Genomic DNA, 23742 nt, shown 5'->3' on the forward strand with positions numbered 1-23742 from the left:
CTATTTTAATCACAATTGTTAACAAAGTGAGATAAATACAACAAAAGGGCGGGGAGTCTCTGGGTGGTGTTTCTGTTGTTACAGAGTATTGCTTTGAGTCTCTCTCTGTGTGAGTAGGTGTTGCTACAAAGAATTGCTTTGAGAACAGACTCTATCTTAGAATGTACTAACACAATTAGCAGCTTGCAAGTTTCACACATAGAGGGAGAGAAACAATACCAAAAACCAAGAAACCTTTTAATTAGTAATACCCTGAAATTTAAACTGTGGGGAATCAAACTCATTTGTGATTTTAATACAGAACTTCTTTAATATGATCCAACAAAGCTAACCTCCCAGTCCACCCTGCGGAACGCCATAGGCTGCAAATAGTCAGGAAGCCAACACTTGGTGCAGGAAACCTCCTGTCACTGCCCCACCTGTAACCTCCCATTCCTTGGCAAAGTAACTGAGAAGCTAGCAGCAGCCATGCTTCAACAGCAAGTGGCGTCTGCTGCTTCCTAATGCTTTGACATTGGGCGTCAGAGCAGGGACAGCCCCACTGGTGCTGAGTTGGTTTATAGTAAAATAAAGTATTAACAATTGGCCATAGGTTAAGTGCTGCTACGTAAAAGGAATAAAGTTAGAAAAGGTAACAAGCAAATACAAGAGAAAACATGCATCTAAGAGTCTAAAATTTAACCTAGCAAGATACAGGCTTTGTTCAAGATGGTTTCTCTCTCCAGTCATTCTTCTTCCCAGCCATGGCTGACTTTCCCTCAGTCAGGACCTTCCACCAGGGGCTGGTTTCCCTTGTCTTCTTAGGTGAATGATCTTTATCTAAGCAGGTTTCTCATCTGCATTCAGTTCCAGAGACTTGGTTGAAGGACTCATCTTTCTCAGCTTGTAAGAGCTCTAGCCTCTTGTGTTTCTCTAGTGATGGATGCCTTCTCTCCGCACTTATATCGCCCAAAGGTCAATGACCTCATGCTGTTCTTCCCTTCCTTGTGGGCTTCCCATCCCCCATATGGTTTCGGTGTAAATGAGGCTTCCATTGTTTGATTCCATCATGGTTGATTTACATAGGAGATAAGTAGGTAGCTGTATCTGGGCAGACTGGACAGCGGAATCTCAATGAGCATCCATAATTCCTCCTCTAGTATCAATACAGACATTTTACCACCAGGGTGGTAAAGGCATACATAAAAGACGTCCATGATGCACTAGTATTGTGTTCAATGGGTTGATTCAATTGCTTATTATTTGAGGTTTATACTCTCCTGTCTTTATAGATCCGATAAAGTTTCTCTACCTTGCTGAGGCCTAGCCAGACAGTCTCTTCCCCACACTTGTTAGCTGGAGAGCTTTAGCTGGTATGTCAATACATTCTCATTGTCTTTCAAAGTACTTTGGAAGTAACTGTCCAGTGGAGAAAGCTCAGGGCCTTGTTTAGGGTGAGCTAACTCCTATGTGACTGGCAAACACATTTTAAGAATTAGAATTTCAGTTTATGTCCATAACTTTGCATCAGTTGCTTGCACCTGTATGACATGGTGCTGTGAATACCCAGTGAGTGATGAGCTTTCCAGTGACAGATCACATGACACCTCCTAGATACAGATGATAACAATAGTGAGTTGGGGTATATTAGGCTGGTCAGGCCAGTTGATATCAGGGGGCCCCTTGCCCTCTGCCCTCGAGCTGTTCATAATGTCCCAGGCTGTCAACCTATCTATGTGACATAGCGGGATGGATGGCATTGCACTACAGTGGCTCCACTTATTGCTCCAACAGCCCCAGAGAGTGGAAATGGGCAACTGCTCCTCTTCGACAACCCCCAGCCCCCTTGCAGGTCCCCCGGAACGCCAGGGGCAGCTGGTACAAACTCCATCTGGGCAAGTCCAGAGTGGTGCTGGTTGGAAAGGAGAAGTGCTTAGACCTGGCGGACCCACCGTCCTCCCCTTCCATTGAGGGCATCTGCCTCCATTCATCCAAGTAGTTTGACTCAGCAGGAGCCTAAGAGATAAGATGGCGTCAGTGCATTGTCCACCTCCAGCTTGCTGGGAAGCTTCCCAACTTTGCTCAAAGGATGGCCTGGGCACGGTGGTCCATGAATAGTTTCCCCCAGACCATGTCAATGGAGTTTACTATACCCAGGACTCAGTGTGGCTGCCATAGAGACTGTTGCTTATGCAGAACACGGCAACCTGTTAATAGAATCATAGAATATCAGGGCTAGAAGGGACCTCAGGAGGTCATCTAGTCCAACCCCCTGCTCAAAGCAGGACCAATCCCCAATTAAATCATCCCAGCCAGGGCTTTGTCAAGCCTGACCTTAAAAACCTCTAAGGAAGGAGATTCCACCACCTCCCTAGGTAACCCATTCCAGTGCTTCACCACCCTCCTAGTGAAAAAGTTTTTTCCAATATCCAACCTAAACCTCCCCCACTGCAACTTGAGACCATTACTCCTCGTTCTGTGGAGTTCCCGCCACAGGACCTGGCTGGGCTAGTCAGCATGAGTGTGGGTGGCCCAGTTGTTCTCTTAGGAGTACAGCTGACAGCTGAAAATGTCTGGCAGGGACAGCCAAGGAGCCAGATTGAAGTGTCCAGAACTGCAGTACTGCTGGAGAGATTGTCTTCAAACATGGCTCGCATTTTCTGTCTTGCTCAACAGCATGGACAGTATTTTGTAAAGGAACCAAGTGTGTCTCTGGTGGAGCAGCATGGCAGTTGGTCAGAGTTCCTGGGTAAACATGAGGTGTTTGGAACTTGTGTGAATACTCATATCAATGACTGTGTGACCAGGGTCCCAGGGGGGCCACACTGAGGTTACTTAATTAGGGCAAACTGCAAAGAATGGGGTAGACAATGCCTGAAGCTGGTGGTCATTCCAATACTTAGATCCACCAAGGTAGCCACAAAACAGTTACCCAGAAGTCAAAACACAGTTCCCTTAAAGCAACCGACCCTTGGGCTTCCACTCAGACATGCAAATCAAATATGATGAGGATTACTGAAAATCTTATTAATCATTTAAGAAAGTTCTACCAATCCCAAAGGATCGGGATTTCAGATCTTACCAAAATACAGTGTACAGCCAATTCCTATTAACTAAACTAAAATTTATTAAAAAAGAAAAGAGAGAGAGAGTATTGGTTAAAAGATCACTATACATACAGATATGAAAACAGTTTTGAGGTCAATTTTATAGAAGAGATGTGCGATTTAGTGTTGCAAAGAGTTCTTGGATCAGGCTTGAAGCAGTGATGAAATAAACTGCTGGCTTGTTAAATCTCAGGTTGCTCCCAAATAATTGGAAGGTCCTCAGTCCCTTGGTTAGAAAGCTCCCATTAGTATTAGTCCATAGCCCAGAGATCAGAGCAGGAAAGAGGCAAAATGGAGATGTTTCCAGGGCCTTTTATAGCTTCTGCCATGTGGAGGGAAACCCGTTGTTCTAGTTTGTGAAAAATTACAGGTAACAAGATGGAGTTTGTGGTCACATGGGCAAGTCATAGCGGAGGCCATTACCCGTACTCTTGTTAAAACATTCATATGAAAGTCTGTCAGGCATGGATAGGCTTCTTCCGTGATTCATTGTGTTTGTTGATGAGCCACCAGCTTGAATACTTCATTCACAATGTGCTGGCCAGACTGGGTGCCAGTTGCCCTGTGGGTTCTATTGCAGGAGCAGACACCTTTGAGATACAAGTACGTAGTCAATGTTCATAACTGATACCTGCACACCAATAGAACCAGCATATTCAGCAAACCGCAACTTTTCCATTGGTGCCTTACTTGGTACAGTTTGTGCAAGATTTGTTGCAATAATATAACAGTGGTAGCAGCAATGATCTGCATGGTCACATTTAATCAATGTCACAGGCTGGAACTGTTGTGAGACTGTAGCATGTGCATTTTACAAGGACGTGGCATTTGACTTAAACAGGCATCCATAAAGGACACTAACCTCATGGTATGCTTCACCCCTAGTTGGCCTGTTGTACACACATCTCAGGCCAGTCATGACTGTCAGGTATTGCAATCTGATGGCTTAGTGCTGGCTCCTGTGTGTAGGAGATTGAAGGTCTCAGCAAAGTTCCTAGTGGACACATGTTTTTGTCATATCAACAAGCACTGCGATTGACACTGTTAGCCCTCTCACTGGGAGTAGCTGGGAGAGGACCCAGTAGGTCAGACATGAAGCTCACAGGGTGAGAACAGAATCCGGGCAGTAGGGGAGGGAAGGGACAGGGTAAGTATGGGATGGGATCCAAGCAATAGGTGAGGAGTCAGTTGAGGATCCAGGTTGTGGGGAGGAAAGGGACAGAGTCAGTACGTGATCCAGGCAGTAGGTAGGGAAGGGATGGGGTCAGTATGGCATCCGGGCAGTAGGGGAAGGGAGAGAAGGGACTGCGTCATTACGGGATCCAGGTGGTAGAGAGGAATAGGGACTTGGTCAATACGGGATACGGGCAGTAGGGAGGGAAGGGATGGGGTCAGAATGGGATCCAAGTAGTAGGGAGGGAAGGGATGGGATGAGTACAGGATCTGGGTGGTAGGGAGGAAAGGGACAGGGTGAGTACAGGATCTGGGGGGTAGGGAGGAAAGGGACAGGGTGAGTACAGGATCTGGGGGGTAGGGAGGGAAGGGACAGAGCGAGTATGGGATCTGGGTGGTAGGGAGGGAAGGGTTTGAGTGACTACAGGATCCAGTTGGTAGGGAGGGAAGGGACAGGGTGAGTATGGGGCATTAGGGAGGGAAGGGATGGGGTCGGTACAGGATCCAGGCAGTTCGGAGGGAAGGGACGGGGTGAGTACAGGATCTGGGTGGTAGAGAGGGAAGGGATGGGATCAGAATGGGATCCAAGTGATTGAAAGGGAAGGGACAGGATAAGTATGGGAACTGAGTGGTAGCTAGGGAAGGGTTGGCATCAGTACGGGATCCTGGCCGTTCGAGGGAAGGGACGGGACAGGGTCAGAATAGGATCCAAGTGGTAGGGAGGTAAGGGATGGGGTGAGTACGGGATCTGGGTGGTAGGGAGGGAAGGGACAGGGTCAGTACAGGATCTGATTGGTGGGGAGGGAAGGGACAGGATGAGTACGGGATCTGGGTGTTAGGGAGGGAAGGTATGGGGTCCGTGCAGGATCCGGACATTAGGGAAGGAAGGGGCAGGGTGAGTATGGGATCCGACAGTTCAGAGGGAAGGGAGGTGGTGAGTACGGGATCCGGTTGGTAGGGAGGGAAGGGACGGGGTCAGTACATGATCTGGGTAGTTCCTACGGAATGGACAGGGTGAGTACAGGATCCGGGGGCGGGGGGTAGGGAGGGAAGGCACAGGGTCCATAGAGGATCCGGGCAGTTCGGAGGGAAGGGATGGGGTCAGTACAAGATCTGGGTGTTAGATAGGGAAGGGACCGCGTTAGTATGGGATCTGGGTGGTAGCGGGGGAAGGTACGGAGAGAGTATGGGATACGTGCAGTTTGGACATGCACTTGGCTCTGTCCTGGGGCAGATTGTTGGCATGGCTCCTTCTCTCCATTAGGTGGCCCAGCAGAGAAGGCTGGCCTGCAGCAGCTGGACACTGTGGTGCAGCTGAACCAGCAACCCGTGGAGCACTGGAAATGCGTGGAGTTGGCACATGAAATCCGGTGATGGTTCACACTCCAGTACCCGTCAGGCTGGGTGGGGGCAGCCACATGTGGGATACAAAGAACGGGGCCTTGGAGCAATCCTGAGCCCCAAGAGCTGACCAGCTGAAGTGTGTGTTGAGCTGGCGGGCAGATTTCCTCACACAGCTGCCTCAGGGGTGGGGTGATCCCGGGAACACCTGGACAGGTGGCACCCCCAGACTGGGCTGAGGTGGGAGCCTTGGCATGGGGCCCATGTGCTGCAGAGGGGAGTGGCAGGTGGAAGGCGGGCCCAGCTGAGTGTTGCAGATTCGTGGGGATAACTGGGAGGGACGGGGTACCAGTGCATGAGTGTGGGGAAAGCAGGGCTCGGTGGGAGTCAGAGGGGAGACGAGTGGAGGAGACAGAGTCTCAGAGGGGCACAGGGGTTTGGGGAGGGAGTGTCTCAGAGGAGGTTCAGGGGGCTGGGTTGGGGAGGGGGAGGAGAAATCTCTGATTGGGGGGCGAGGGAGGGGAGGCAAGAGTCGGGTGGTGAGGGAGGCTGGAAGGGAGAGAGTCTGAGGGGGTGCAAGGAGCTGGGAGGGGGAGTCCATTAAGCAGTGAAGGGGGAGGGGAGGTAGGTGTCCCTGAGGTGGTGTGGGTGAAGGGAGGGGCAGTCTGGGGGTGGGGAGGGAAGTGAGAGGGAGTCTGGGGGGGATGGGAAAGAAGAGGAAGTCGGCGGGGGGAGAAGGGAAGGGAGATGGAAACTGCGGGGGAGGGAAGGGAGAAGGAGTGTCAGGGCGGGGATAGGAAGGGAAGGGAGAGGGACTCCCGGGAGAGAGGGGAAGGGAGAGGGAAACTGCGGGGGAGGGAAGGGAAGAGAGAGGGGGTCAGGGAAGGAGGGAAGGGAGAGGGAGTCTCGGGGGGGGATAAGAAGGGAAGGGAGAGGGAGGCTGAGGGGTGGGGGGAAGGGAGAGGGAGTCGGGGGAGGGATAGGGAGGGAGAAGGAGTCTGGGGGGAGGGAAGGGAAGGGAAAGGGAGTCTTGGGGGAGAGGGAAGGGAAGGGAGAGGGAGCCTGAGGGGGATGGGAAAGGAAGGGAGAGGGAGTCTTGGCGCGGGGGCAGGGGAAGGGAAGGAAGAGGGAGTCGGGGGGGATGGGAAGGGAAGGGAGAGGGAATGTGGGGGGAGGATGGGAAGGGAGAGAGAGGGTGAGGGAGGAGGATGGGAAGGGAAGGGAGAGGGACTTGGGATGGGGGGAAGGGAAGGGAGAGGAAGTTGGAGGGAGGGAAAGGAGAGGGACCCTTGGGGTGGGGGAAAGGGAAGGGAGAGGGAGTCTTGGCACGGGGGGGTGGGGTGGGGAGGGAAGGGAGAGGGAGTCGGTGAGGGGGATGGAAAGGGAGAGGAAGTCCAGGGGGAAGGATGGGAAAGGAAGGGAGAGGGAATCTTGGGGGGGGGGGGTGGGAAGGGAGGGGAGAGGGAGTCTGGGGGAGATGGGAAGGGAGAGGGACTTCCAGGGTGGGAGGGAAGGGAGAGGGTGTCTTGGCGGGGGGGGGGGGGCAGGGATATGGGAAGGGAGAGGGACTCTGGTGGTGGGGGTTGTCTGTGTGGCTGCTGAAGTTGCGAGGCTTGGGGCCCACTGTGCGCAGTGTCGCCTCCCAAGAGTGTTGTTCGCCATGCTGGAGCTGGGCTTGCCCATGGGGCTGGCAGGCTTCCCCAGGCTGCATTCGTCTGACCCTCCCCCACGGCGTCTCTTTCAGGAACTGTCCCAGTGAGATCATCCTGCTGGTGTGGAGGATCGTGCCGCAGATCAAGCCAGGCCTTGAAGGCATGATACGGAGGTCATCCTGCAAATCTGCCTACGACCTCCAGTCACCTCCAAACAAGCGGGAGAAAAACAGCACAGTGCCCTCCCGCCCCGAGCACCGCCAGAGTTGCCACATCGTGTACAACAGTAGTGACAGGCTGGTGCTGAACAACTGTCCGCGATACACGGAGGTTGGGAAGCGGAGCCAGCACACGATGCCACCCTTGTCCCGGGCGTCCTCTGACGGGGACAAGAACTACATCCTCTTAGCACCTCTCAATCCTGGGAGTCAGGTACGGCCCCCCTCCAGCACTAGCGACATCTGCCCCTGGGCACTGGGTGTGCCCCTCACACTGGCCAGGCCTTCACCTCTTTCGCAGAGCCTGATAGGGCCACGTCTGGACCAGCTCACCAGCCAGCCATACCTCCAGGGAACACTTGTCCTAAGGCCACCTTGCACCTGAAGGGGGATCAGCCAAAGTCACGGCCCCAGGCCACATGTGCAGGGCTGTGTTAATCCCTAGAGCCAGTGCTGCCTCGTCTGTGACACGCTCTGGCTTTCCAGAGCTGCTGGGCTCAGGGCTGGACTGGAGGTCTTCAGGAGTAACCACCCTGAGCTCACCTGAGTCAGCAAGGAGGGTCCCCCTATATAGATCCTTTCAGGGAGTGGGATGCAGATTGAGGAGCTGCCAGAAATGAGATGTTTAAAGATCTTGGGTCCTCCGAGGGGTAGCACTGAGCTCTGGGCACTCTTGAGGTCAGCAGCGTGGGCTTTGACTCCCCACAGATCCAGCTAGTCTGTGATCCTGCCTCCAACCTCAGCCGCTCTGGTGCTCCTAGGCAGGCCCTGCCCCTCCCCAGCCTGTACCTGCGCAGGCTGGAGATCATGCATGGAGCTGACACTGTTTCTTGCTGTATCATGGTGTCTGCAGATGCCCTGGCTTTGGCCGTTTGCAAGAAGCAGGCAATCAGCCCCCAGCTCCTGGCCCTGTGCACCAAGGAATGTCACAGTGGCATGATGCGCACTGACCCCAATGAGCCCCTTCCGCCCCCAAGTTGTCACTGGGGACGACTGTTGTATCTGTGTCTGCTGGGTACGGTAGGGAACAGTACAGCCCTGTGGGATAAGTCTGGGCTGCTGCCTGTCTGAAGTGAATGCCTCCCCTGGCTGCCCAGCCACAGGGGGAAGGGGAAGCTTTTGTGGTCTTTGCTTATTTTCAGCACAGAATACTAGGCTTCCAAGCTGGTGCTGTGTCCCAAGGCCTCTTCCCATCCCCGGCAGCACTCACCATTGTACTGTGTGTGCTGATACTGTCCTGCTAAGGGGCATGATGGCTGGCTGTCCTGAACGTGTTTGTCAGCTGGGTTGTGTCAAGTGCTGGGGGAAACGGGGAGGCTTTCCAGTGGGTAGGACACAGGACTGGAGTTCTCGCCATCAGTGCAATGTGGGCTGATGACCCTGCACCCCTCTGCAAAGTGCTTTGGGATCTCTGGAAGTCGAGTCCTGAAGATTGCTGGTGCGGGTCCTACCAGGAGCTGCAGGGAGTAACCATGTCCTGCCTGCTCTGTGTCTTCCAGCTGCTGAGGCCTGTGTATCAGGAGCACAATGCCGCGGTGGGTAAGTGTCCATTCCTAGCAGCCCACGGCTCGGCAGACTCGGGAGTTTTGCTGCCTAGGCAGTTTCTGTGGCATCCCCCTCAGGGGATGGGGCACTAGCCTGGGAGGGAACCAATGCTGGATTCCCCTCTGCTGCGAACCAGGGTGTGACCTTGTGCAGGCACTAAGCTGGACAAGCCCTGGGTTACAGAGCCAGCCTGAGGCCTCTGGCTTTGTGCTTTGTGAGGGCCTAAGCCTCGAAACCTCACTGCAAGGGCTCGAGGAGACAAGCTGCTGGGCTGCCCTCCTTGGGCAGGAGGCGGGGGACCCAGTGTTCCCCTCCCCTCATTTGTTTGCAGGCTGGGTCATGCTTAGGGTTTGTCCCACACATTCACCTCTCTGGCCTTCCCCAGCGTCCTTGGGCCAGCCCCATGCATATCACCTGCTGTCAGTGAGTGGGAACTGGTGATGTCAGGTTGGGGCAAGGAGTGGTTTCTCAGACTCACCCACAGATATCCTCTCTGGGGCTGGGACTAACCTTTCTGCTCCTTCCCTTCTGCTGCTCACAGAGGCGGCGGCTGCCCTGCAGTGCCCCATCCTTGCCAGGGCAGCAGCTGCAAGGGGGCTCCACTCCTCAGCAATGCATCGCATATGGAGGAAGTGCCATGTACTCTCCTCCTTGACCCGGTCAGCTGTTCCAGCCGGGCATGGGGAGGAGCAAGTTGTGGGGCCATGCTGCTGTTCCACTGAGTGAACGTCCCTGCCATGCCTGCCTGCCCACCTCTGCACTCCACCCCAGCCAACTCCTCCCTAGAAACTCCCCATACAAGCCAGGGAAGACTCACTCCCCCACTGAGCCCCTCCCGGCAGTCGGAGGAGACCAGGCCATCTCAGAAAGCAAAGGGGATCCATTCTGCAGCCAGCCATGAACCAGCACCAGAGGGACCTTTTCCATGTCCAGCCAACCACCACACAGCCAAAGGGTTGTAACCACAGCTTCTTGGTAGGGGAGACCCCTAGAGGAGCTGCTGGAGGGGTGGGGGAAGCATGGCTGAGGTGTAAGGGCAGATGGATCTGGTGAGGGCCTTGTGGAAGGGTTGGTGAAGATTATGGGAGGAAGATGGTAGAATTACTGGGTTATTTTGTTGTGTGAAGGAGAGTGAATCACTCAAGGAGAATCCTGTATATAGCTGAACCAGAGGGAGCCTTCTTTGAGAGAGCCCTGGTTCAAATCTGGGAGCACATCACTGCACTTCTCCCTCCCCACCAGTGTGCCTCAGTTTCCCCATCTCTAAAATGGGGATAATGCTACGTGCCCTTGTCAAGGTTCCTTCTCCACTCTGAACTCTAGGGTACAGATGTGGGGACCTGCATGAAAACCCCTAAGCTTATTCTTACCAGCTTAGGTTAAAACTTCCTCAAGGTACAAACTATTTTACCTTTTGCCCTTGGACTTTATTGCTGCCACCACCAAGCATCTAACAGATATATAACCGGGAAAGAGCCCGCTTGGAAACATCTTTCCCCCCAAAATCCTCCCCAAACCCTACACCCCCTTTCCTGGGGAAGGCTTGATAAAAATCCTCACCAATTTGCATAGGTGAACACAGACCCAAACCCTTGGATCTTAAGAACAATGAAAAAGCAATCAGGATCTTAAAAGAAGAATTTTAATTAAAGAAAAAGTAAAAGAATCACCTCTGTAAAATCAGGATGGTAAATACCTTACAGGGTAATCAGATTCAAAACATAGAGAATCCCTCTAGGCAAAATCTTAAGTTACAAAAAGACACAAAAACAGGAATACACATTTCATCCAGCACAGCTTATTTTCTCAGCCATTTAAACAAAACAGAATCTAACGCGTCTCTAGCTAGATTACTTGTTAAGTTCTAAGACTCCATTCCTTTCTGTTCCAGGCAAAAGCATCACACAGACAGAGAGCGCCTTTTTTTCTCCCCTCCTCCAGCTCTGAAAGTATCTTGTCTCCTCATTGGTCATTTTGGTCAGGTGCCAGCGAGGTTATCCTAGCTTCTTAACCCTTTGCAGGTGAAAGGGTTTTTCCTCTGGCCAGGAGGGATTTCAAAGGTGTTTACCCTTCTCTTTATATTTATGACAGCCCTGCTTTGCAAAGTGCTCTAAGATCCTGGGATGAAAAGCACTGAGGGTGGGTATTCTGGCAGGTCCCTGAATATGTCCATGGGCTTGTCTGCCGTGCATTGCCTGGGTCTGCCCTCCTCAGGCTTGGGGAAAGGCGCTTTCTAGGTGTTGGTGTTGCTCCTCACACAGGACATCCCCCTAGCACTTCTCCAGTGGGTTCATTTTATTACTGAGCAATTGGAACTGGCCCTGGACCTGATTCTTGCAGATGTTAGTGCAGTCGAAGTTACATGGCTGTCTGAGGCTGCTGCAGACACTGTGCCAGCTTTCCGCGAAATCTCGTTGTCTCACTCATTCATTCAGCTCTGTTAGGTCTCTTTGCTGTGGGGTGAGGAGCTAAAATTATAACAGCAAGTCCTGCCCTTCAGAGCTGTGGGAACTGATGCCAGTCTGGCTCCAGAGAAATGTGTACTTCTGGTACCCCCTGCTGGGCGAGCGGCTTCCATGTGCTCTGGTGGTGACATGCCCCGTGACTCAACATATTGCCTGGGGAAAGGGCGTGTGGTTCCTGTGCACAGACTGCTCCAAAGCCATGTGAACGGCAGCTTGTTTGATCGTGGGAAATCCTCTAGTGCGGTGCTCCCTGCTGCCTCCCCGCGCAGCGTCAGCTCCGAACAGGGCAGCCGGCTGCGGAGGTGCGTGCCAGTCGATGGAAGGAAGCTGCAGAGCGAGGGGTTAAGTGAGCGGCAGCTAAAGGGAAGGTGAATGGAGTGGAGGGCGATAGAGTTTTCTGTGACAATATGTGTGTTTGGGTTTTGGTGGATTAGCTGAAGCAGGGCCCTAAACTCTGAGCCTTTTGGCCACTAAGTGTTCTTCTGAGGTGTGGGATGTTTGTTTAAAATCAGAAGCAGTGTCAGGTGTGCAGAGTCCTGGACCCTGGGATCAGGACAGGATTGCTTGATGCAGTGCCACATTAGTGAATCCAGTCTAGTTTTAAATGCAAAACCACTTGTAGACTAGGCTCAGTGCATGGGCCAATGGGGCAGATGCAACGCCAAGCGTTTAGCTTGGGCTTGCTGTCGGTTTGTACTAAAGACGTGGTTTTCTAGAGCTAACATTTGTGAGAAGCTGGAAAAGTCTTATCATCTTCTTAGCAATCAAACCTGCAGTCCCGGTGTGTTTGGCTGGTTGTAGCATGTTCTGCAGCCCTGAGTTCCTCTTTCTGCATGGCTGTCTGTAATACAGGAGGCCAACGACTTGCTTGCCAATGAACTCATGAGAAGTGTGTGCTTCCCCCACTTTGCCTCTCTCCTCTTGGGTGTCTCTGTATCATAACAAAACAAATCCCAGATCCAGAGGATATTCATGTAAAATGCACCTAGTATGGGAACAGTCTGGTGTGGAGAGAGGCCCTGGGCTGAGAAATGCTCTCTCTCTGCCTGTCCTTTGTGCATGGGCGTGAGCCTTCTCCTTGGGTTTGGTTTATTTAATACCTCAGGAAGCCAAACTACTGGGGACTCGGGAGACTCTAGACACAGAGCAGTCCCAAGCGTGCGTGTTTCAGACTAAGCCCAGCACAGGTGAGAAAATTGGAGGTGCTCAGCTGGGTGCAGACTGGATGCTGGAAAGGACTGTTTTCAGTCCGGAGAGCTTCACACAGCTGCCATTGCCAAGGAGCAACAGGCCTTGCTCTCTGGCTTCTCCCAATGATCTGCTTCAGGTGGGATCAGGTGGGATGGTACAGTTGTTGTCTGCTCGGCTCCAGGGTAGCTTGAAAGCTCTGCTCTGGGTGTGTCATGGGGCTGCAGTTCCAGGCAGGGTGACCAGATGTCCCAAGTTTATAGGGACAGTCCCGATTTTTGGGTCTTTTTCTTATATAGGCTCCTATTACCCCCCTACCTCCGTCCCAATTTTTCATCCTTGCTGTCTGGTCACCCTAGTGCTAGGTGTGGGCGAGGACAAGAAGTTCTTTATGCTTCTCTAATTGAACGGTCTCCTCCTGGCATTGGGGCAACTGCCTGTGCAAGTTTTCCAGCTGTAAAATTTTGTATTGAGTGTAGTTGTTGGCAAGCCCGCTTAGTGAGTACAATGTGGCAGCTGGAAAGCTCTGCAGTGGAAAAGCTGGGTGATAGCTGGAGTCTTCATCATGGGTCCCAAGTTTTCAAGACCCTGTGCATGCTTCCCCAAGCTCTGAATTCCTTCTGACAGGAGAATTTCCCTTAGCTGAAACCTGAGCAGGTAGGGGGACACTTCTGTGTTGTGGGTTATTACAACATTCTGCCACTGCTGACCCTGTGAAGAGAGTATCCTTGCTCTGGGGGCCTCCCTGTTGCAACAGGAGCATGGTTAGGAAGATTGGGCCAAAAGGAATCTGATGAGGTTCAATAAGGATAAGTGCAGGGTCCTGCACTTAGGACGGAAGAACCCAATGCACAGCTACAGACTAGGGACCGAATGGCTAGGCAGCAGTTCTGCGGAAAAGGACCTAGGGGTGACAGTGGACGAGAAGCTGGATATGAGTCAGCAGTGTGCCCTTGTTGCCAAGAAGGCCAATGGCATTTTGGGATGTATAAGTAGGGGCATAGCGAGCAGATCGAGGGACGTGATCGTTCCCCTCTATTCGACATTGGTGAGGCCTCATCTGGAGTACTGTGTCCAGTTTTGGGCCCCACACTTCAAGAAGGATGTGGATAAATTGGAGAGAGTCCAGCGAAGGGCAACAAAAATGATTAGGGGACTGGAACACATGAGTTCTGAGGAGAGGCTGAGGGAGCTGGGATTGTTTAGCCTGCAGAAGAGAAGAATGAGGGGGGATTTGATAGCTGCTTTCAACTACCTGAAAGGGGGTTCCAAAGAGGATGGCTCTAGACTGTTCTCAATGGTAGCAGATGACAGAACGAGGAGTAATGGTCTCAAGTTGCAGTGGGGGAGGTTTAGATTGGATATTAGGAAAAACTTTTTCACTAAGAGGGTGGTGAAACAGTGGAATGCGTTACCTAGGGAGGTGGTAGAATCTCCTTCCTTAGAGGTTTTTAAGGTCAGGCTTGACAAAGCCCTGGCTGGGATGATTTAACTGGGAATTGGTCCTGCTTTGAGCAGGGGGTTGGACTAGATGACCTTCTGGGGTCCCTTCCAACCCTGATATTCTATGATTCTATGATTCTATGAACCAGGATTTTCCCCATAGTGTTTATTTTTAATTAGCATTTGCAGTTTGTTTAGCAAGCATGGGAGAGAAAACGCTAGTTAATCTGAACAGTGATTAAACAAGCAAACACTGGAGCTATTGTCACCCTTCATATTGCAATGGGAACACTGTTTTGTGCAAGTTGGCTGCCTCCCCAGATCAGACCAGAGAAAATTAGGAAACTACTTTTGATGGGTGAGGAATTTTTGAAGTGAAATGAGGAGATTTAGCAATGCGGAGTAAAAGCCAGCTGCCAGCCTGCAGCCACCTTGCCCTTTAGTGTATGGTCATGAACCCATCTCTCGTTATTTGGTTTTATCTGGCAGTCAGACTGTTAGCAAAGGGAACATGGAACGAATTAGAGAATCACTGTAGTTAGAGCTAGAAACAACCTGGTAGGTAACTGAGGCCCCCCTAGAAGGGCAACGTACTGGACAAACAGTAACAGTGGGTACTGCGAATACAGTGCAATCTGTCTCTGCTGGCATTTATCTAAAAGCAAACACACTACTGCCTAATGGTTAAGAGAATATGTAATCATAGAACCATAGGGTTAGAAGGGACCAGAAGGGTCAGCTAGTCTAACCCTCTGCCAAGATGCAGGATTTGTTGTGTCTACACCAGGTTTCAGAGTAACAGCCGTGTTAGTCTGTATTCGCAAAAAGAACAGGAGGACTTGTGGCACCTTAGAGACTAACCAATTTATCTGAGCATAAGCTTTCGTGAGCTACAGCTCACTTCATCGGATGCATACTGTGGAAAGTGTAGAAGATCTTTTTATACACACAAAGCATGAAAAAATACCTCCCCCCACCCCACTCTCCTGCTGGTAATAACTTATCTAAAGTGATCACTCTCCTTACAATGTATATGATAATCAAGTTGGGCCATTTCCAGCACAAATCCAGGGTTTAACAAGAACTGAGGAGGGGGCGGGGTAGGAAAAAACAAGGGGAAATACACATTGTAAGGAGAGTGATCACTTTAGATAAGCTGTTACCAGCAGGAGAGTGGGATGGGGGGAGGTATTTTTTCATGCTTTGTGTGTATAAAAAGATCTTCTACACTTTCCACAGTATGCATCCAATGAAGTGAGCTGTAGCTCACGGAAGCTTATGCTCAGATAAATTGGTTAGTCTCTAAGGTGCCACAAGTCCTCCTTTCCTTTTTGTGTCTACACCAGTGGCACTCAACCTTTCCAAACTACTTTCAGGAGTCTGATTTGTCTTGCATGCCCCCAAGTTTCATCCCACTTAAAAACTACTTGCTTACAAAATCAGACATAAAAATACAAAAGTGTCACAGCACACTGTTACTGAAACATTGCTGACTTCTCGTTTTGTCTCTATGAAATTTTAGTTTGTACTGATCTCGCTAGTGCTTTTTATGTAGCTTGCTGTAAAACTAGGCAAATATCTAGATGAGGTGATGTACCCCCTGGAAGACCTCAATGTACCTCCAGGGATATGCATACCCCTGGTTAAGAACCACTGGCCTAACCCATTCAAGACAGATGGCTATCCAGCCTCCTTTTGAAAACCTCCAGTGAGGGAGCTTCCACCCCTTCCTGAGCAGTCTGTTTCATTGTCCTACTGTTCTTACAGTAGGAAGTTTTTCCTGAGATTTCGTCTATGGCTATGCCTACACTACAGACATTACAGTGGCACAGCTGTACCGCTGCAGTTTCATGGCTGTAAGGTCTCCCGTGTAGCCACTCTATACCGGCGGGAGAGAGTTCTCCCACCAGCATCATTAAATCACCCCAACGAGCTGCGGTAACTATGTCGGCAGGAGAGCGTCTCCCGCTGGCACAGGGCTGTCCACACCGGTGCTTCTGTCGGTGAAACTTATGTTGGTCGGGGGGGAGGGGGGCGTGTTTTTTCACACTCCTAATTGAAAAAAGTGCTAGTGTATTGTCTGCTGTGCTGTAGTTTGAACCCAGTGCCTCTTGTCCTGCCCTATGTAGGAGAAAAGTTGTTCTCTCTTGCATCTTTTTTATGGCAGCCTTTCAAGTATTTGAAGACTGCTGTCATGTTCCCCCTTAATCTCTTCTTCTCCAAACTAAACATACCCAGCTCCTTCAGCCTTTGCTCGTATGGCTTGTGTTCCATCCCTTTCATCATCTTTGTCGCTCACATCTGGATCCCCTCCAGTTGCTCCACATCCTTTCTATAATGTTGGTTAGACTAGTGTATTTAGTTTGGAAAAGGCCCTATCTACTCCATGGCCTTATGCAGGAGTGTTTTGGCCTGTTTCTATACAGGACAGTTATGGGCTTCAGCTACAATGCAAAAGCAGGAGCAGAAAATGCAGAAATGGCTGGATTCATGAACTGGCAACTGGAGGGACTGCAGCCTATGCAGCCATTTAGTACTGACGCTGCTGCACACAAGCAGTAGGCTCTAACAGCAGGACATTGCTTTAGGCAAGATTCCTTTGCTAGTAACTCCCTGGAGTCTCATTTGACTTAATGGTTGGCCTGGGAGATTTCTGCCTGCTTGGTCCTCTCCCTGGTCTATGTGGAACACCAGCCACAGAAGGGGCAGCATCCACAGGGACTAGGGCAGCAGCTTTTGGCTTACAGAGAAATGCAGTCAGATCCCTTTGGCAATGGTTTTGCCCTAAAACCTCGACACAGAACTTAGATTCCCAGCCTCAAAGGCCCTTGGTCTGGGCCCTGCCCTGGGGTACAGTGGCTGCTCTGGCTCCTTCGGGTGACGGGGGGGTGGCAGCTTCTGCACTCTGTCCAGTGATGTGCTGCAGCTGTGATGAGAATTCACTTCTGGCAGGCTGAGATCCCTGGGATGGGTCTGGGTCCCCCTTTATCTCCCCAGTGCTTTCAGTGGCCCCACGTCACAGGGAGGCTTTCCAAAGGCTCTCTCTGTTGTCAGCCACCCCCCAAGGCCAGGGGGACAGCAAATAACACATTATCAGTAGGAAATATTTTACAACTTCCCCCAGCTTGACAGCCCTGCTTTAATCTCCCCTCTGACACTGTAACCATGGGCCAGGCGGACTGGCAGTCTCCTCCCTCCCCAAACAGGCAGCACCCTGGCATTGCATTTTCAGAGCTACCTGCTTCTTGGTAGGCAAGGAACTCCCCTGCCCCACATCTTTGTCACACGCCAGCTCGCTGCTGGTAGTTCTGAGAAGGTTCCGAAACGGTGGCTGACAGCTCTAAAGCAGGGTTATTAGTAGCCGTGTTCATTGTCCCGCAAAAGCAACATTTAGGCCATTAGCTATTTCTGCAGCCTTAGCCCTTGGATTATTCCTGTGTGATGGGGGAGGTTGGTGGCTCCTTCCTTCTGGAGCAGGCTCAATGCTAACTGTGAGCTCTGGGGTGGTTTGGACTGAGGCCGGATCTTTGACTGGGTAAGAGCAGTTCTCAGCTGTGCAGTACCTGAATGCATCTGTTCAGTGACACATTGAGAGCACCACCTACTGTAACAGCTGTCTCTAATACCCTGGGATCAACACGGCTACAACGGCATGGCATACTTACTTTACCATAGCATTTGTCCCACATGCACTCACGCTGCTTTCCAGGCTGAGTCACCTGCACAGTGTCTTCTGCTGACAGATGAATGAATCTGGCAGCTGGCCACTCTGAAACATTTGGGAATGCAGCTGACGTGAAAGCTAGGTGCATTGCACTGTGGCTGGTAGATTCTCATTTAGGTATAACTGTGCCAGGATTTGAGGTGTTTAGTTGACGGAAAAGAACAGTTTCCCCCATAAATCACCTATCATTCATCTAACACTATCCACCTATTGATCCCAAAGTGCTTTACAGAGAAAGGTGCATGTTGTTATTCCCATTTTGCAAAAGGGGAAACTGAGGAACCGGGGGCTGTGACTTGCCCAAGGTCACTCATGAGTCAGAGGCAGGCTGGCATTAGAGGACAGCTCTCTTGACCCCCAGTTCTGTGGGGTCAGTCACCTTTAGACTGTGCTGACACCTGAGGCAGAGGAAATCGTCCCATTTCCATGTGGTTTGCGCACAGGTGGAAGGTGTGTCCAAGGCAGTGCCCAAAGATGTAATTAACTGGAAGGCCATATTACTATCTATGCCCATTGCAGCCAGGAGCTGTCCTACTATCATTAGTATTATTAATGGCATTAATTTAATCTGTAGCAAGACATGGAGCTTTGCAACCAGCAACCATGCTAAATGAAAGCAGAACAGCTGACCTCTACAGGGGGCATTCTGAAGGCAATTAACTCATTCTCCAGCCAGTGCAGCTACTGCTAGGATGAGAGCCTCACCTAAAAATGCCAGAGTGTTGCACACCAGTAAAAGATCCATGAAACTCCATCAGTTAGAGCCTGTGCTCAGCAGTGACCCCAGCACTGTACCACAGGCTGTGTGTAAGTTCCCCCAGGCAATGGACTGCAATCAGTTCTGACTGTCATGTTCTAAAGAAGCTCCTGTCGCTATGAGGAAGACTCAGCTGGAGAGTTTGGGATGGTGTTGCAACTCCCAGGTCTTGGCCAGTTGAAAGAGAGTGTGTAGGGCACAGTCTTGCAAGGATTAGGGAAGTGTGCTGAGATAGTTTGGTTTCAGAGTAACAGCCGTGTTAGTCTGTCTTTGCAAAAAGAAAAGGAGTACTTGTGGCACCTTAGAGACTAACCAATTTATTTGAGCATGAGCTTTCGTGAGCTACAGCTCATCCGATGGAGTGAGCTGTAGCTCACGAAAGCTCATGCTCAAATAAATTGGTTAGTCTCTAAGGTGCCACAAGTACTCCTTTTCTTTTTGAGATAGTTTGGGTGAGTTTGGATTGTGGGCTCCGGTATGCTCCTGTCTCTGGCTAATTGAGAATGATCCGCTCCCCTCCCTGCCACTGTCCTGTGCCCCTTGGGCATTCCTGAGGTAACCAGATGGAAGAGCTGTAAAACAAGTATCAGAAGGAAAAGTTAAAGGGGTTACACCTACTCATGCAGAGGGAGGGATGACACAGATAGGCTTCTAGATTGCATTAATCCCCCTCAGCTGTATAGTGCAGGTCTCTTGCTTCTCTGCACCCAGGCCTCCGATTGTGGGTGTGGGCAAATGCTCCCAGAAATCTGCAAGGTTCTGATCTGTCTAAATTATGCCATTAGTGAGGAAAGAGTGGGTTGATATCTAAGCAAAGCAGCCCCCGAACCATCTCACAGCACACGCAGGGCACCACCAACTCCTGTACCTGTCCGCATGTCTGAGCATGCTGGAAATGCCTGTATGCTTACAAAAGAACAGGGGAGGGACTGTCCTGACAAGAGACCAGCATGGAACAAATGCACGTTGATCATCTGATGTTTAAAAATAGTTCCCAGAGTGAGGGCAAGGGCATGACAGGCCATGTGCTGTCTCTGACCCGGAAACCTGGGACTGTAGTACTGCAGGCTTGAAACAGCACTTCGGAGAGCTGCCAGACTGTGAAGTCCATATGCAGAGAAAAGCAATCACTGTACTGGGTCATGGAAGCAGGCGGCTGCAAAGAAAGCTTTGGTGTAATCCTGTTTTCTGGATGAGGATAATGGATTTCTCCAGTGAAAAGGGCCAGAAGAGAAAACTAATGAGGTTGGTCAGATTTCCTGAACGTGAAGGTGAAATACAACGCTTAAAAACTGAAACTGCATGGGCTGGGTGCTGCTACTCTGATTCACAAGGTCGTCACCGCAATATACAGTCACCAGTCTGAGCAGCTGTAATAGCCACGGGATCGCTTTGAAGAGGCCTGGGGTCATTCATATACTTATGAATATATTTACAAATCCATCTTTCTGACATTTATTCTGGCATCTCCAACCCTGAGCAGCTTCTCAGAGCTGCAGTTTAAAAAGTTACCACCTGAGAATGTTTACTTCTTCTCCCTATAATGTGAAATCCGTTTCCTTGGCCCCAAATACCTTAGGATTGAGCAAGATTCAGTTCTGGACCAGGGACAGGATTTCTGTATGAAACAGTTTCACAGCTTTAAAGTCCAGCAGGGCTAGGCCTGGGTTTTTTTTCTTACCTTCTTCCTCTGAAGCATCAGGGCTGGCCCCGCCAGAGATGGGACATTGGACCGGGTGAGCTGGTGCTCTGTGGTGGCACTGAGGATTCTCTCTCTGAGGGGTGTGGCTGGCTGGTTCTTCTTCCACATGCTCCTTGTCTCACTGATCACCATATGTCGAGTTGGCAGTGTCTGGGTGGGGGGTGATTGGCTTCCTCTGCAGCATGTGGATGTGGGTCACTTGCCAGGATTATCTGGGTATCTCTCACTTAATCATTTCCTGGCCAGAAGTCTAGTCTCCTGCAGGCTGTGATACTTTGGTCTCAATTCGGTTGTTGGGTTGAGTGTGCAGGTGCTGAGTGGTGTTGGTGGCCTGGGATATACAGGAGATCAGACTACATGATCTAATGGTCCCTTCTGGCCTTAAACCCTATGACTCTTTATCCCATTGAGAAGAGGAGTGTCCATGCTTAGCAATGGGAATAAGGTCCCAAGGTGTGGGACAGTTGTGGGTCTAGAATAGCTATTTATGCTCAGATTTAGACAGGGGTGAAAGTAACTTAAGGGACTTGCTGGTACTCTGGGGTCCTGAGGAGGGGGTGGGGCCTCTACCGGAAGAGGCAGGACCCTTAAATCAGGATTTAAAGGCCCGGGGCTAGGGCTGTGGTAGCAGCAGCTGGGAGCCCCGGGCCCTTTAAATCACCCCCTGAACTCCCAGCTGCAGAGGTGGCTGGGAGGCTTAGGGCTCGGGGATGATTTAAAGGGCCCGTGGCTCTAGCTGCCACTGCCGCAGTGGAGCCTCAGGCCCTTTAAATCATCCCCGAAACCCTGCTGCTGGAGCCCTGGGCTAGCGGTGGCAGGGCTCAAGCGGCTATTTAAAGGGCCCGGAGCGGCAGAGGCAACGGGAGCCCTGAACCCTTTAAATAGCTGCCGGAGCCCCACCACCAGGACCCCGGGGGCCATTTAAAGGACCCAGGGCTCCCGCTGCCTCTGCCGCCTCAGGCCCTTGAAGTCGTCCCTGGAGCCCTGGGGTAGTGGCATCGAGGCTACAGAAGCGATTTAAGGGGCCCGGAGCGGTAGCAGCGGCAGGAGCCCTGGGCCCTTTAAATCGCCACCCGAGCCCTGCTGCCGCTACCCCAGGGCTCTGGCAGCGGGGCTCTGGTGGCAATTTTAAGGGCCCAGGGTTCCAGCCGCTGCTCCAGCCGCTGCTGGGAGCCCCAGGCCCTTTAAATTGCCAACAGGGGAAGCCAGTCCGCCCCGGTATGGTGCACCAGCTCTTGCTGGCAGCGGTGGCAGGTTTGTAAAAATTTTGGTGCTGCCCAGAACCTGCCCCTGCCCAAACTCTGCCTCCCTCAAACTCCACCTCCCACCTGCCCAAGGCTCTGGGAGGGAGTTTGGGTGGGGGAGGAGGTCTGGGGTGCAGGAGGAGTGTAGGGTGCAGGCTCTGGGAGGGAGTTTGGGGATGGGAGGGGGTGCCGGGGTGAGAGCTGCGGGGTGAGGCTAGGGATGGGTTTGGGGTGTGGCTGGGGATGAGGGGTTTGGGGTGTGGTAGGGGGCTCAGGGGTGAGGCAGAGGGTTAAGGTGCAGGGGGGATGAGGGCTCTGGCTGGGGCTGGAGATGAGGGGTTTGAGGTGTTGGAGAGGCTCAGGGCTAGGGCAGAGGGTTGGGGTGCTGGGGGGGGGTGAGGGCTCTGGCTGGTGTGTGGGCTCTGGGCTGGGGCAGGGCTGGGGATGAGTTTGGGGTGCAGGCAGGATGCCCTGGGACTGGAGCCAGAGAGGAGGACTCCCCCCAGCCCTCTCCCCGCCGACAGCAGCGAGCTCTGGGGTAGGGGCCCCCTTCTCCCCCCCAGCAGCACACTCACCCCCAGCACTGTCATTCTCCCTTGCCTCCTCTGTGGTGGGTGCAGTGGGGGCGGGGGCTGCCATCACATGTGCACCTCGTCCCCTGCTGCTGCCTCTCAGTATAGCCTCATTGGGGGTGGGGGATGGGGCTGCCCCTGCCCAGCGTGGGGCAGGAGCGGTGACTGCGGGTATGAGGGGTGGCTGTACTGGTGGAGGGTCCCGCCGGAAAATGAAAGGGTCTGAGGGGGAAGGGCAGCCTGCCCTGGCAGTGGGTGATGGGGGGCCCTAGGACTCTGCGGCGGCAGTTGATGCAGGGAGGCAGCATGGAGCTGCAGGGGAGAGACAGGGACGCTCTGCTCTGGGACCCAGGGAGGCGTACGGGGGCAGCAAGGGGGGGCCAGGGGACACTCGAGGGAGGCGTGGGGGGGCAGCAGGTGGGACCAGGGGGGAGACCCGGCCCCGAACATTGGTGGAGCCAGGTCCCCGGGCCCTCAATATTGCTGGAGCCACGAGCCCATATAACTGGCCTCTACGGCTTGCCCGTATGCAGTACCAGGGCGGGGCGTACCAGCTTACTTTCACCTCTGGGTTTAGAGCTGTTTTGCATTTGTTAGTTTTTATAAGTTTGAGCCCTGCTCCATTGGACACATACAACAAATAATGCCAATTACGTTCTTTAAAACTTGAAAACATTTGCAAAATATTTTTGACAACATACGGTGTGTACAAAATACAAGATGCATGCTGGGCTACTGACTGGCTTTTATTGGCATTTAGTTGGGATTTTGCTGTTCATGAGTAATGCGACCATTTCACATCAGTGCTGATAAAATCCTTGTATCAAACTGTGCTCTGTGTGTGTGTGTGTAAATCCATAGAGCCAGATCCTCAGCTGGTTTAAATGTTTATGCCAGGTGAGGATTTGGCCCCATGTTTTGGTTAATCTTTGATTAGACACAAAGCATCGCTCACTCAGCTAGTATTGCAGCTCCATGCACTATAATGCTGAGTGGTTATGATAGCAAAGAGACCGATTCCCTGCAGTTCTCAGTTCGAGTTACTCCCCTTTGCATTATCAGCGATGTCAGGAATTATAATGACAGAGTGGACTAGACCCGTGGAAATTCAGTTCTCGCTCTCTCTCCTTTGCTTTCTTTTGGTTTCTCACGGTCCCAGGAAATGCAGGGAAATGCAAATCCCATACGGGATCTGGGCGGAAATCCAGGCTGATGAAGACAGTGCAAACTATGAAGAGCTATGGGAACTACCAGAACTGCACCATTGTGAGGCCTCATATCCCGCACTCCAGCTATGGCACCTATGTGACACTGGCCCCCAAAGTGCTTGTGTTCCCTGTCTTTGTGCAGGTAAGCTGGCCCTTCCTGGCACATCTGGAAACCAGGCTGTATGGGCTGGGGGGGATTGACTGAAATCAGGGAGATTTAAATCACCAAGTGCAAAGCCTGGATTTAAATCATCGATTATATAGCTTAACATTGTCAGATTCTTATTAATTGTACATTTAGTATGTTAGAAATGGGGAATGATGTATTGCTTATTTATGAGACAATTAACTTTTGGCTCATGAATTGTGGCAAACTGCATTAGGATGGTAACAAGGATTTAATTAAACTCACAAAACTGTACAT

The 23742-nt window shown here is 51.7% G+C and overlaps 1 protein-coding gene across 7 annotated transcripts in view; it reads left to right on the forward strand.

Annotated features, from left to right (window-relative positions):
• The window catches only part of RGS3 (regulator of G protein signaling 3), a 243266-nt gene that overhangs the window by 94423 nt on the left and 125101 nt on the right, over window positions 1-23742 (forward strand). For 6 of the 7 annotated variants that reach the window (XR_014714330.1, XM_084650181.1, XM_084650185.1 and 3 more), the window contains 4 exons: window positions 5524-5629; window positions 7345-7684; window positions 8970-9009; window positions 23270-23460. Coding sequence is in view for 6 of the 7 variants with exons in the window: in XM_084650181.1 (XP_084506307.1) it covers window positions 5524-5629; window positions 7345-7684; window positions 8970-9009; window positions 23270-23460 (677 nt within the window). In the remaining variant the exon portion in view is untranslated. Of the gene's footprint in view, window positions 1-5523; window positions 5630-7344; window positions 7685-8969; window positions 9010-23251; window positions 23461-23742 lie in introns of those variants that run through there. The other variant, XM_084650188.1, reaches the window with a different exon arrangement.

This window comes from Lepidochelys olivacea (genome assembly GCF_965140295.1).
Source record: "Lepidochelys olivacea isolate rLepOli2 genome assembly, chromosome: 16".
Classification (NCBI taxonomy): domain Eukaryota; kingdom Metazoa; phylum Chordata; order Testudines; family Cheloniidae; genus Lepidochelys; species Lepidochelys olivacea.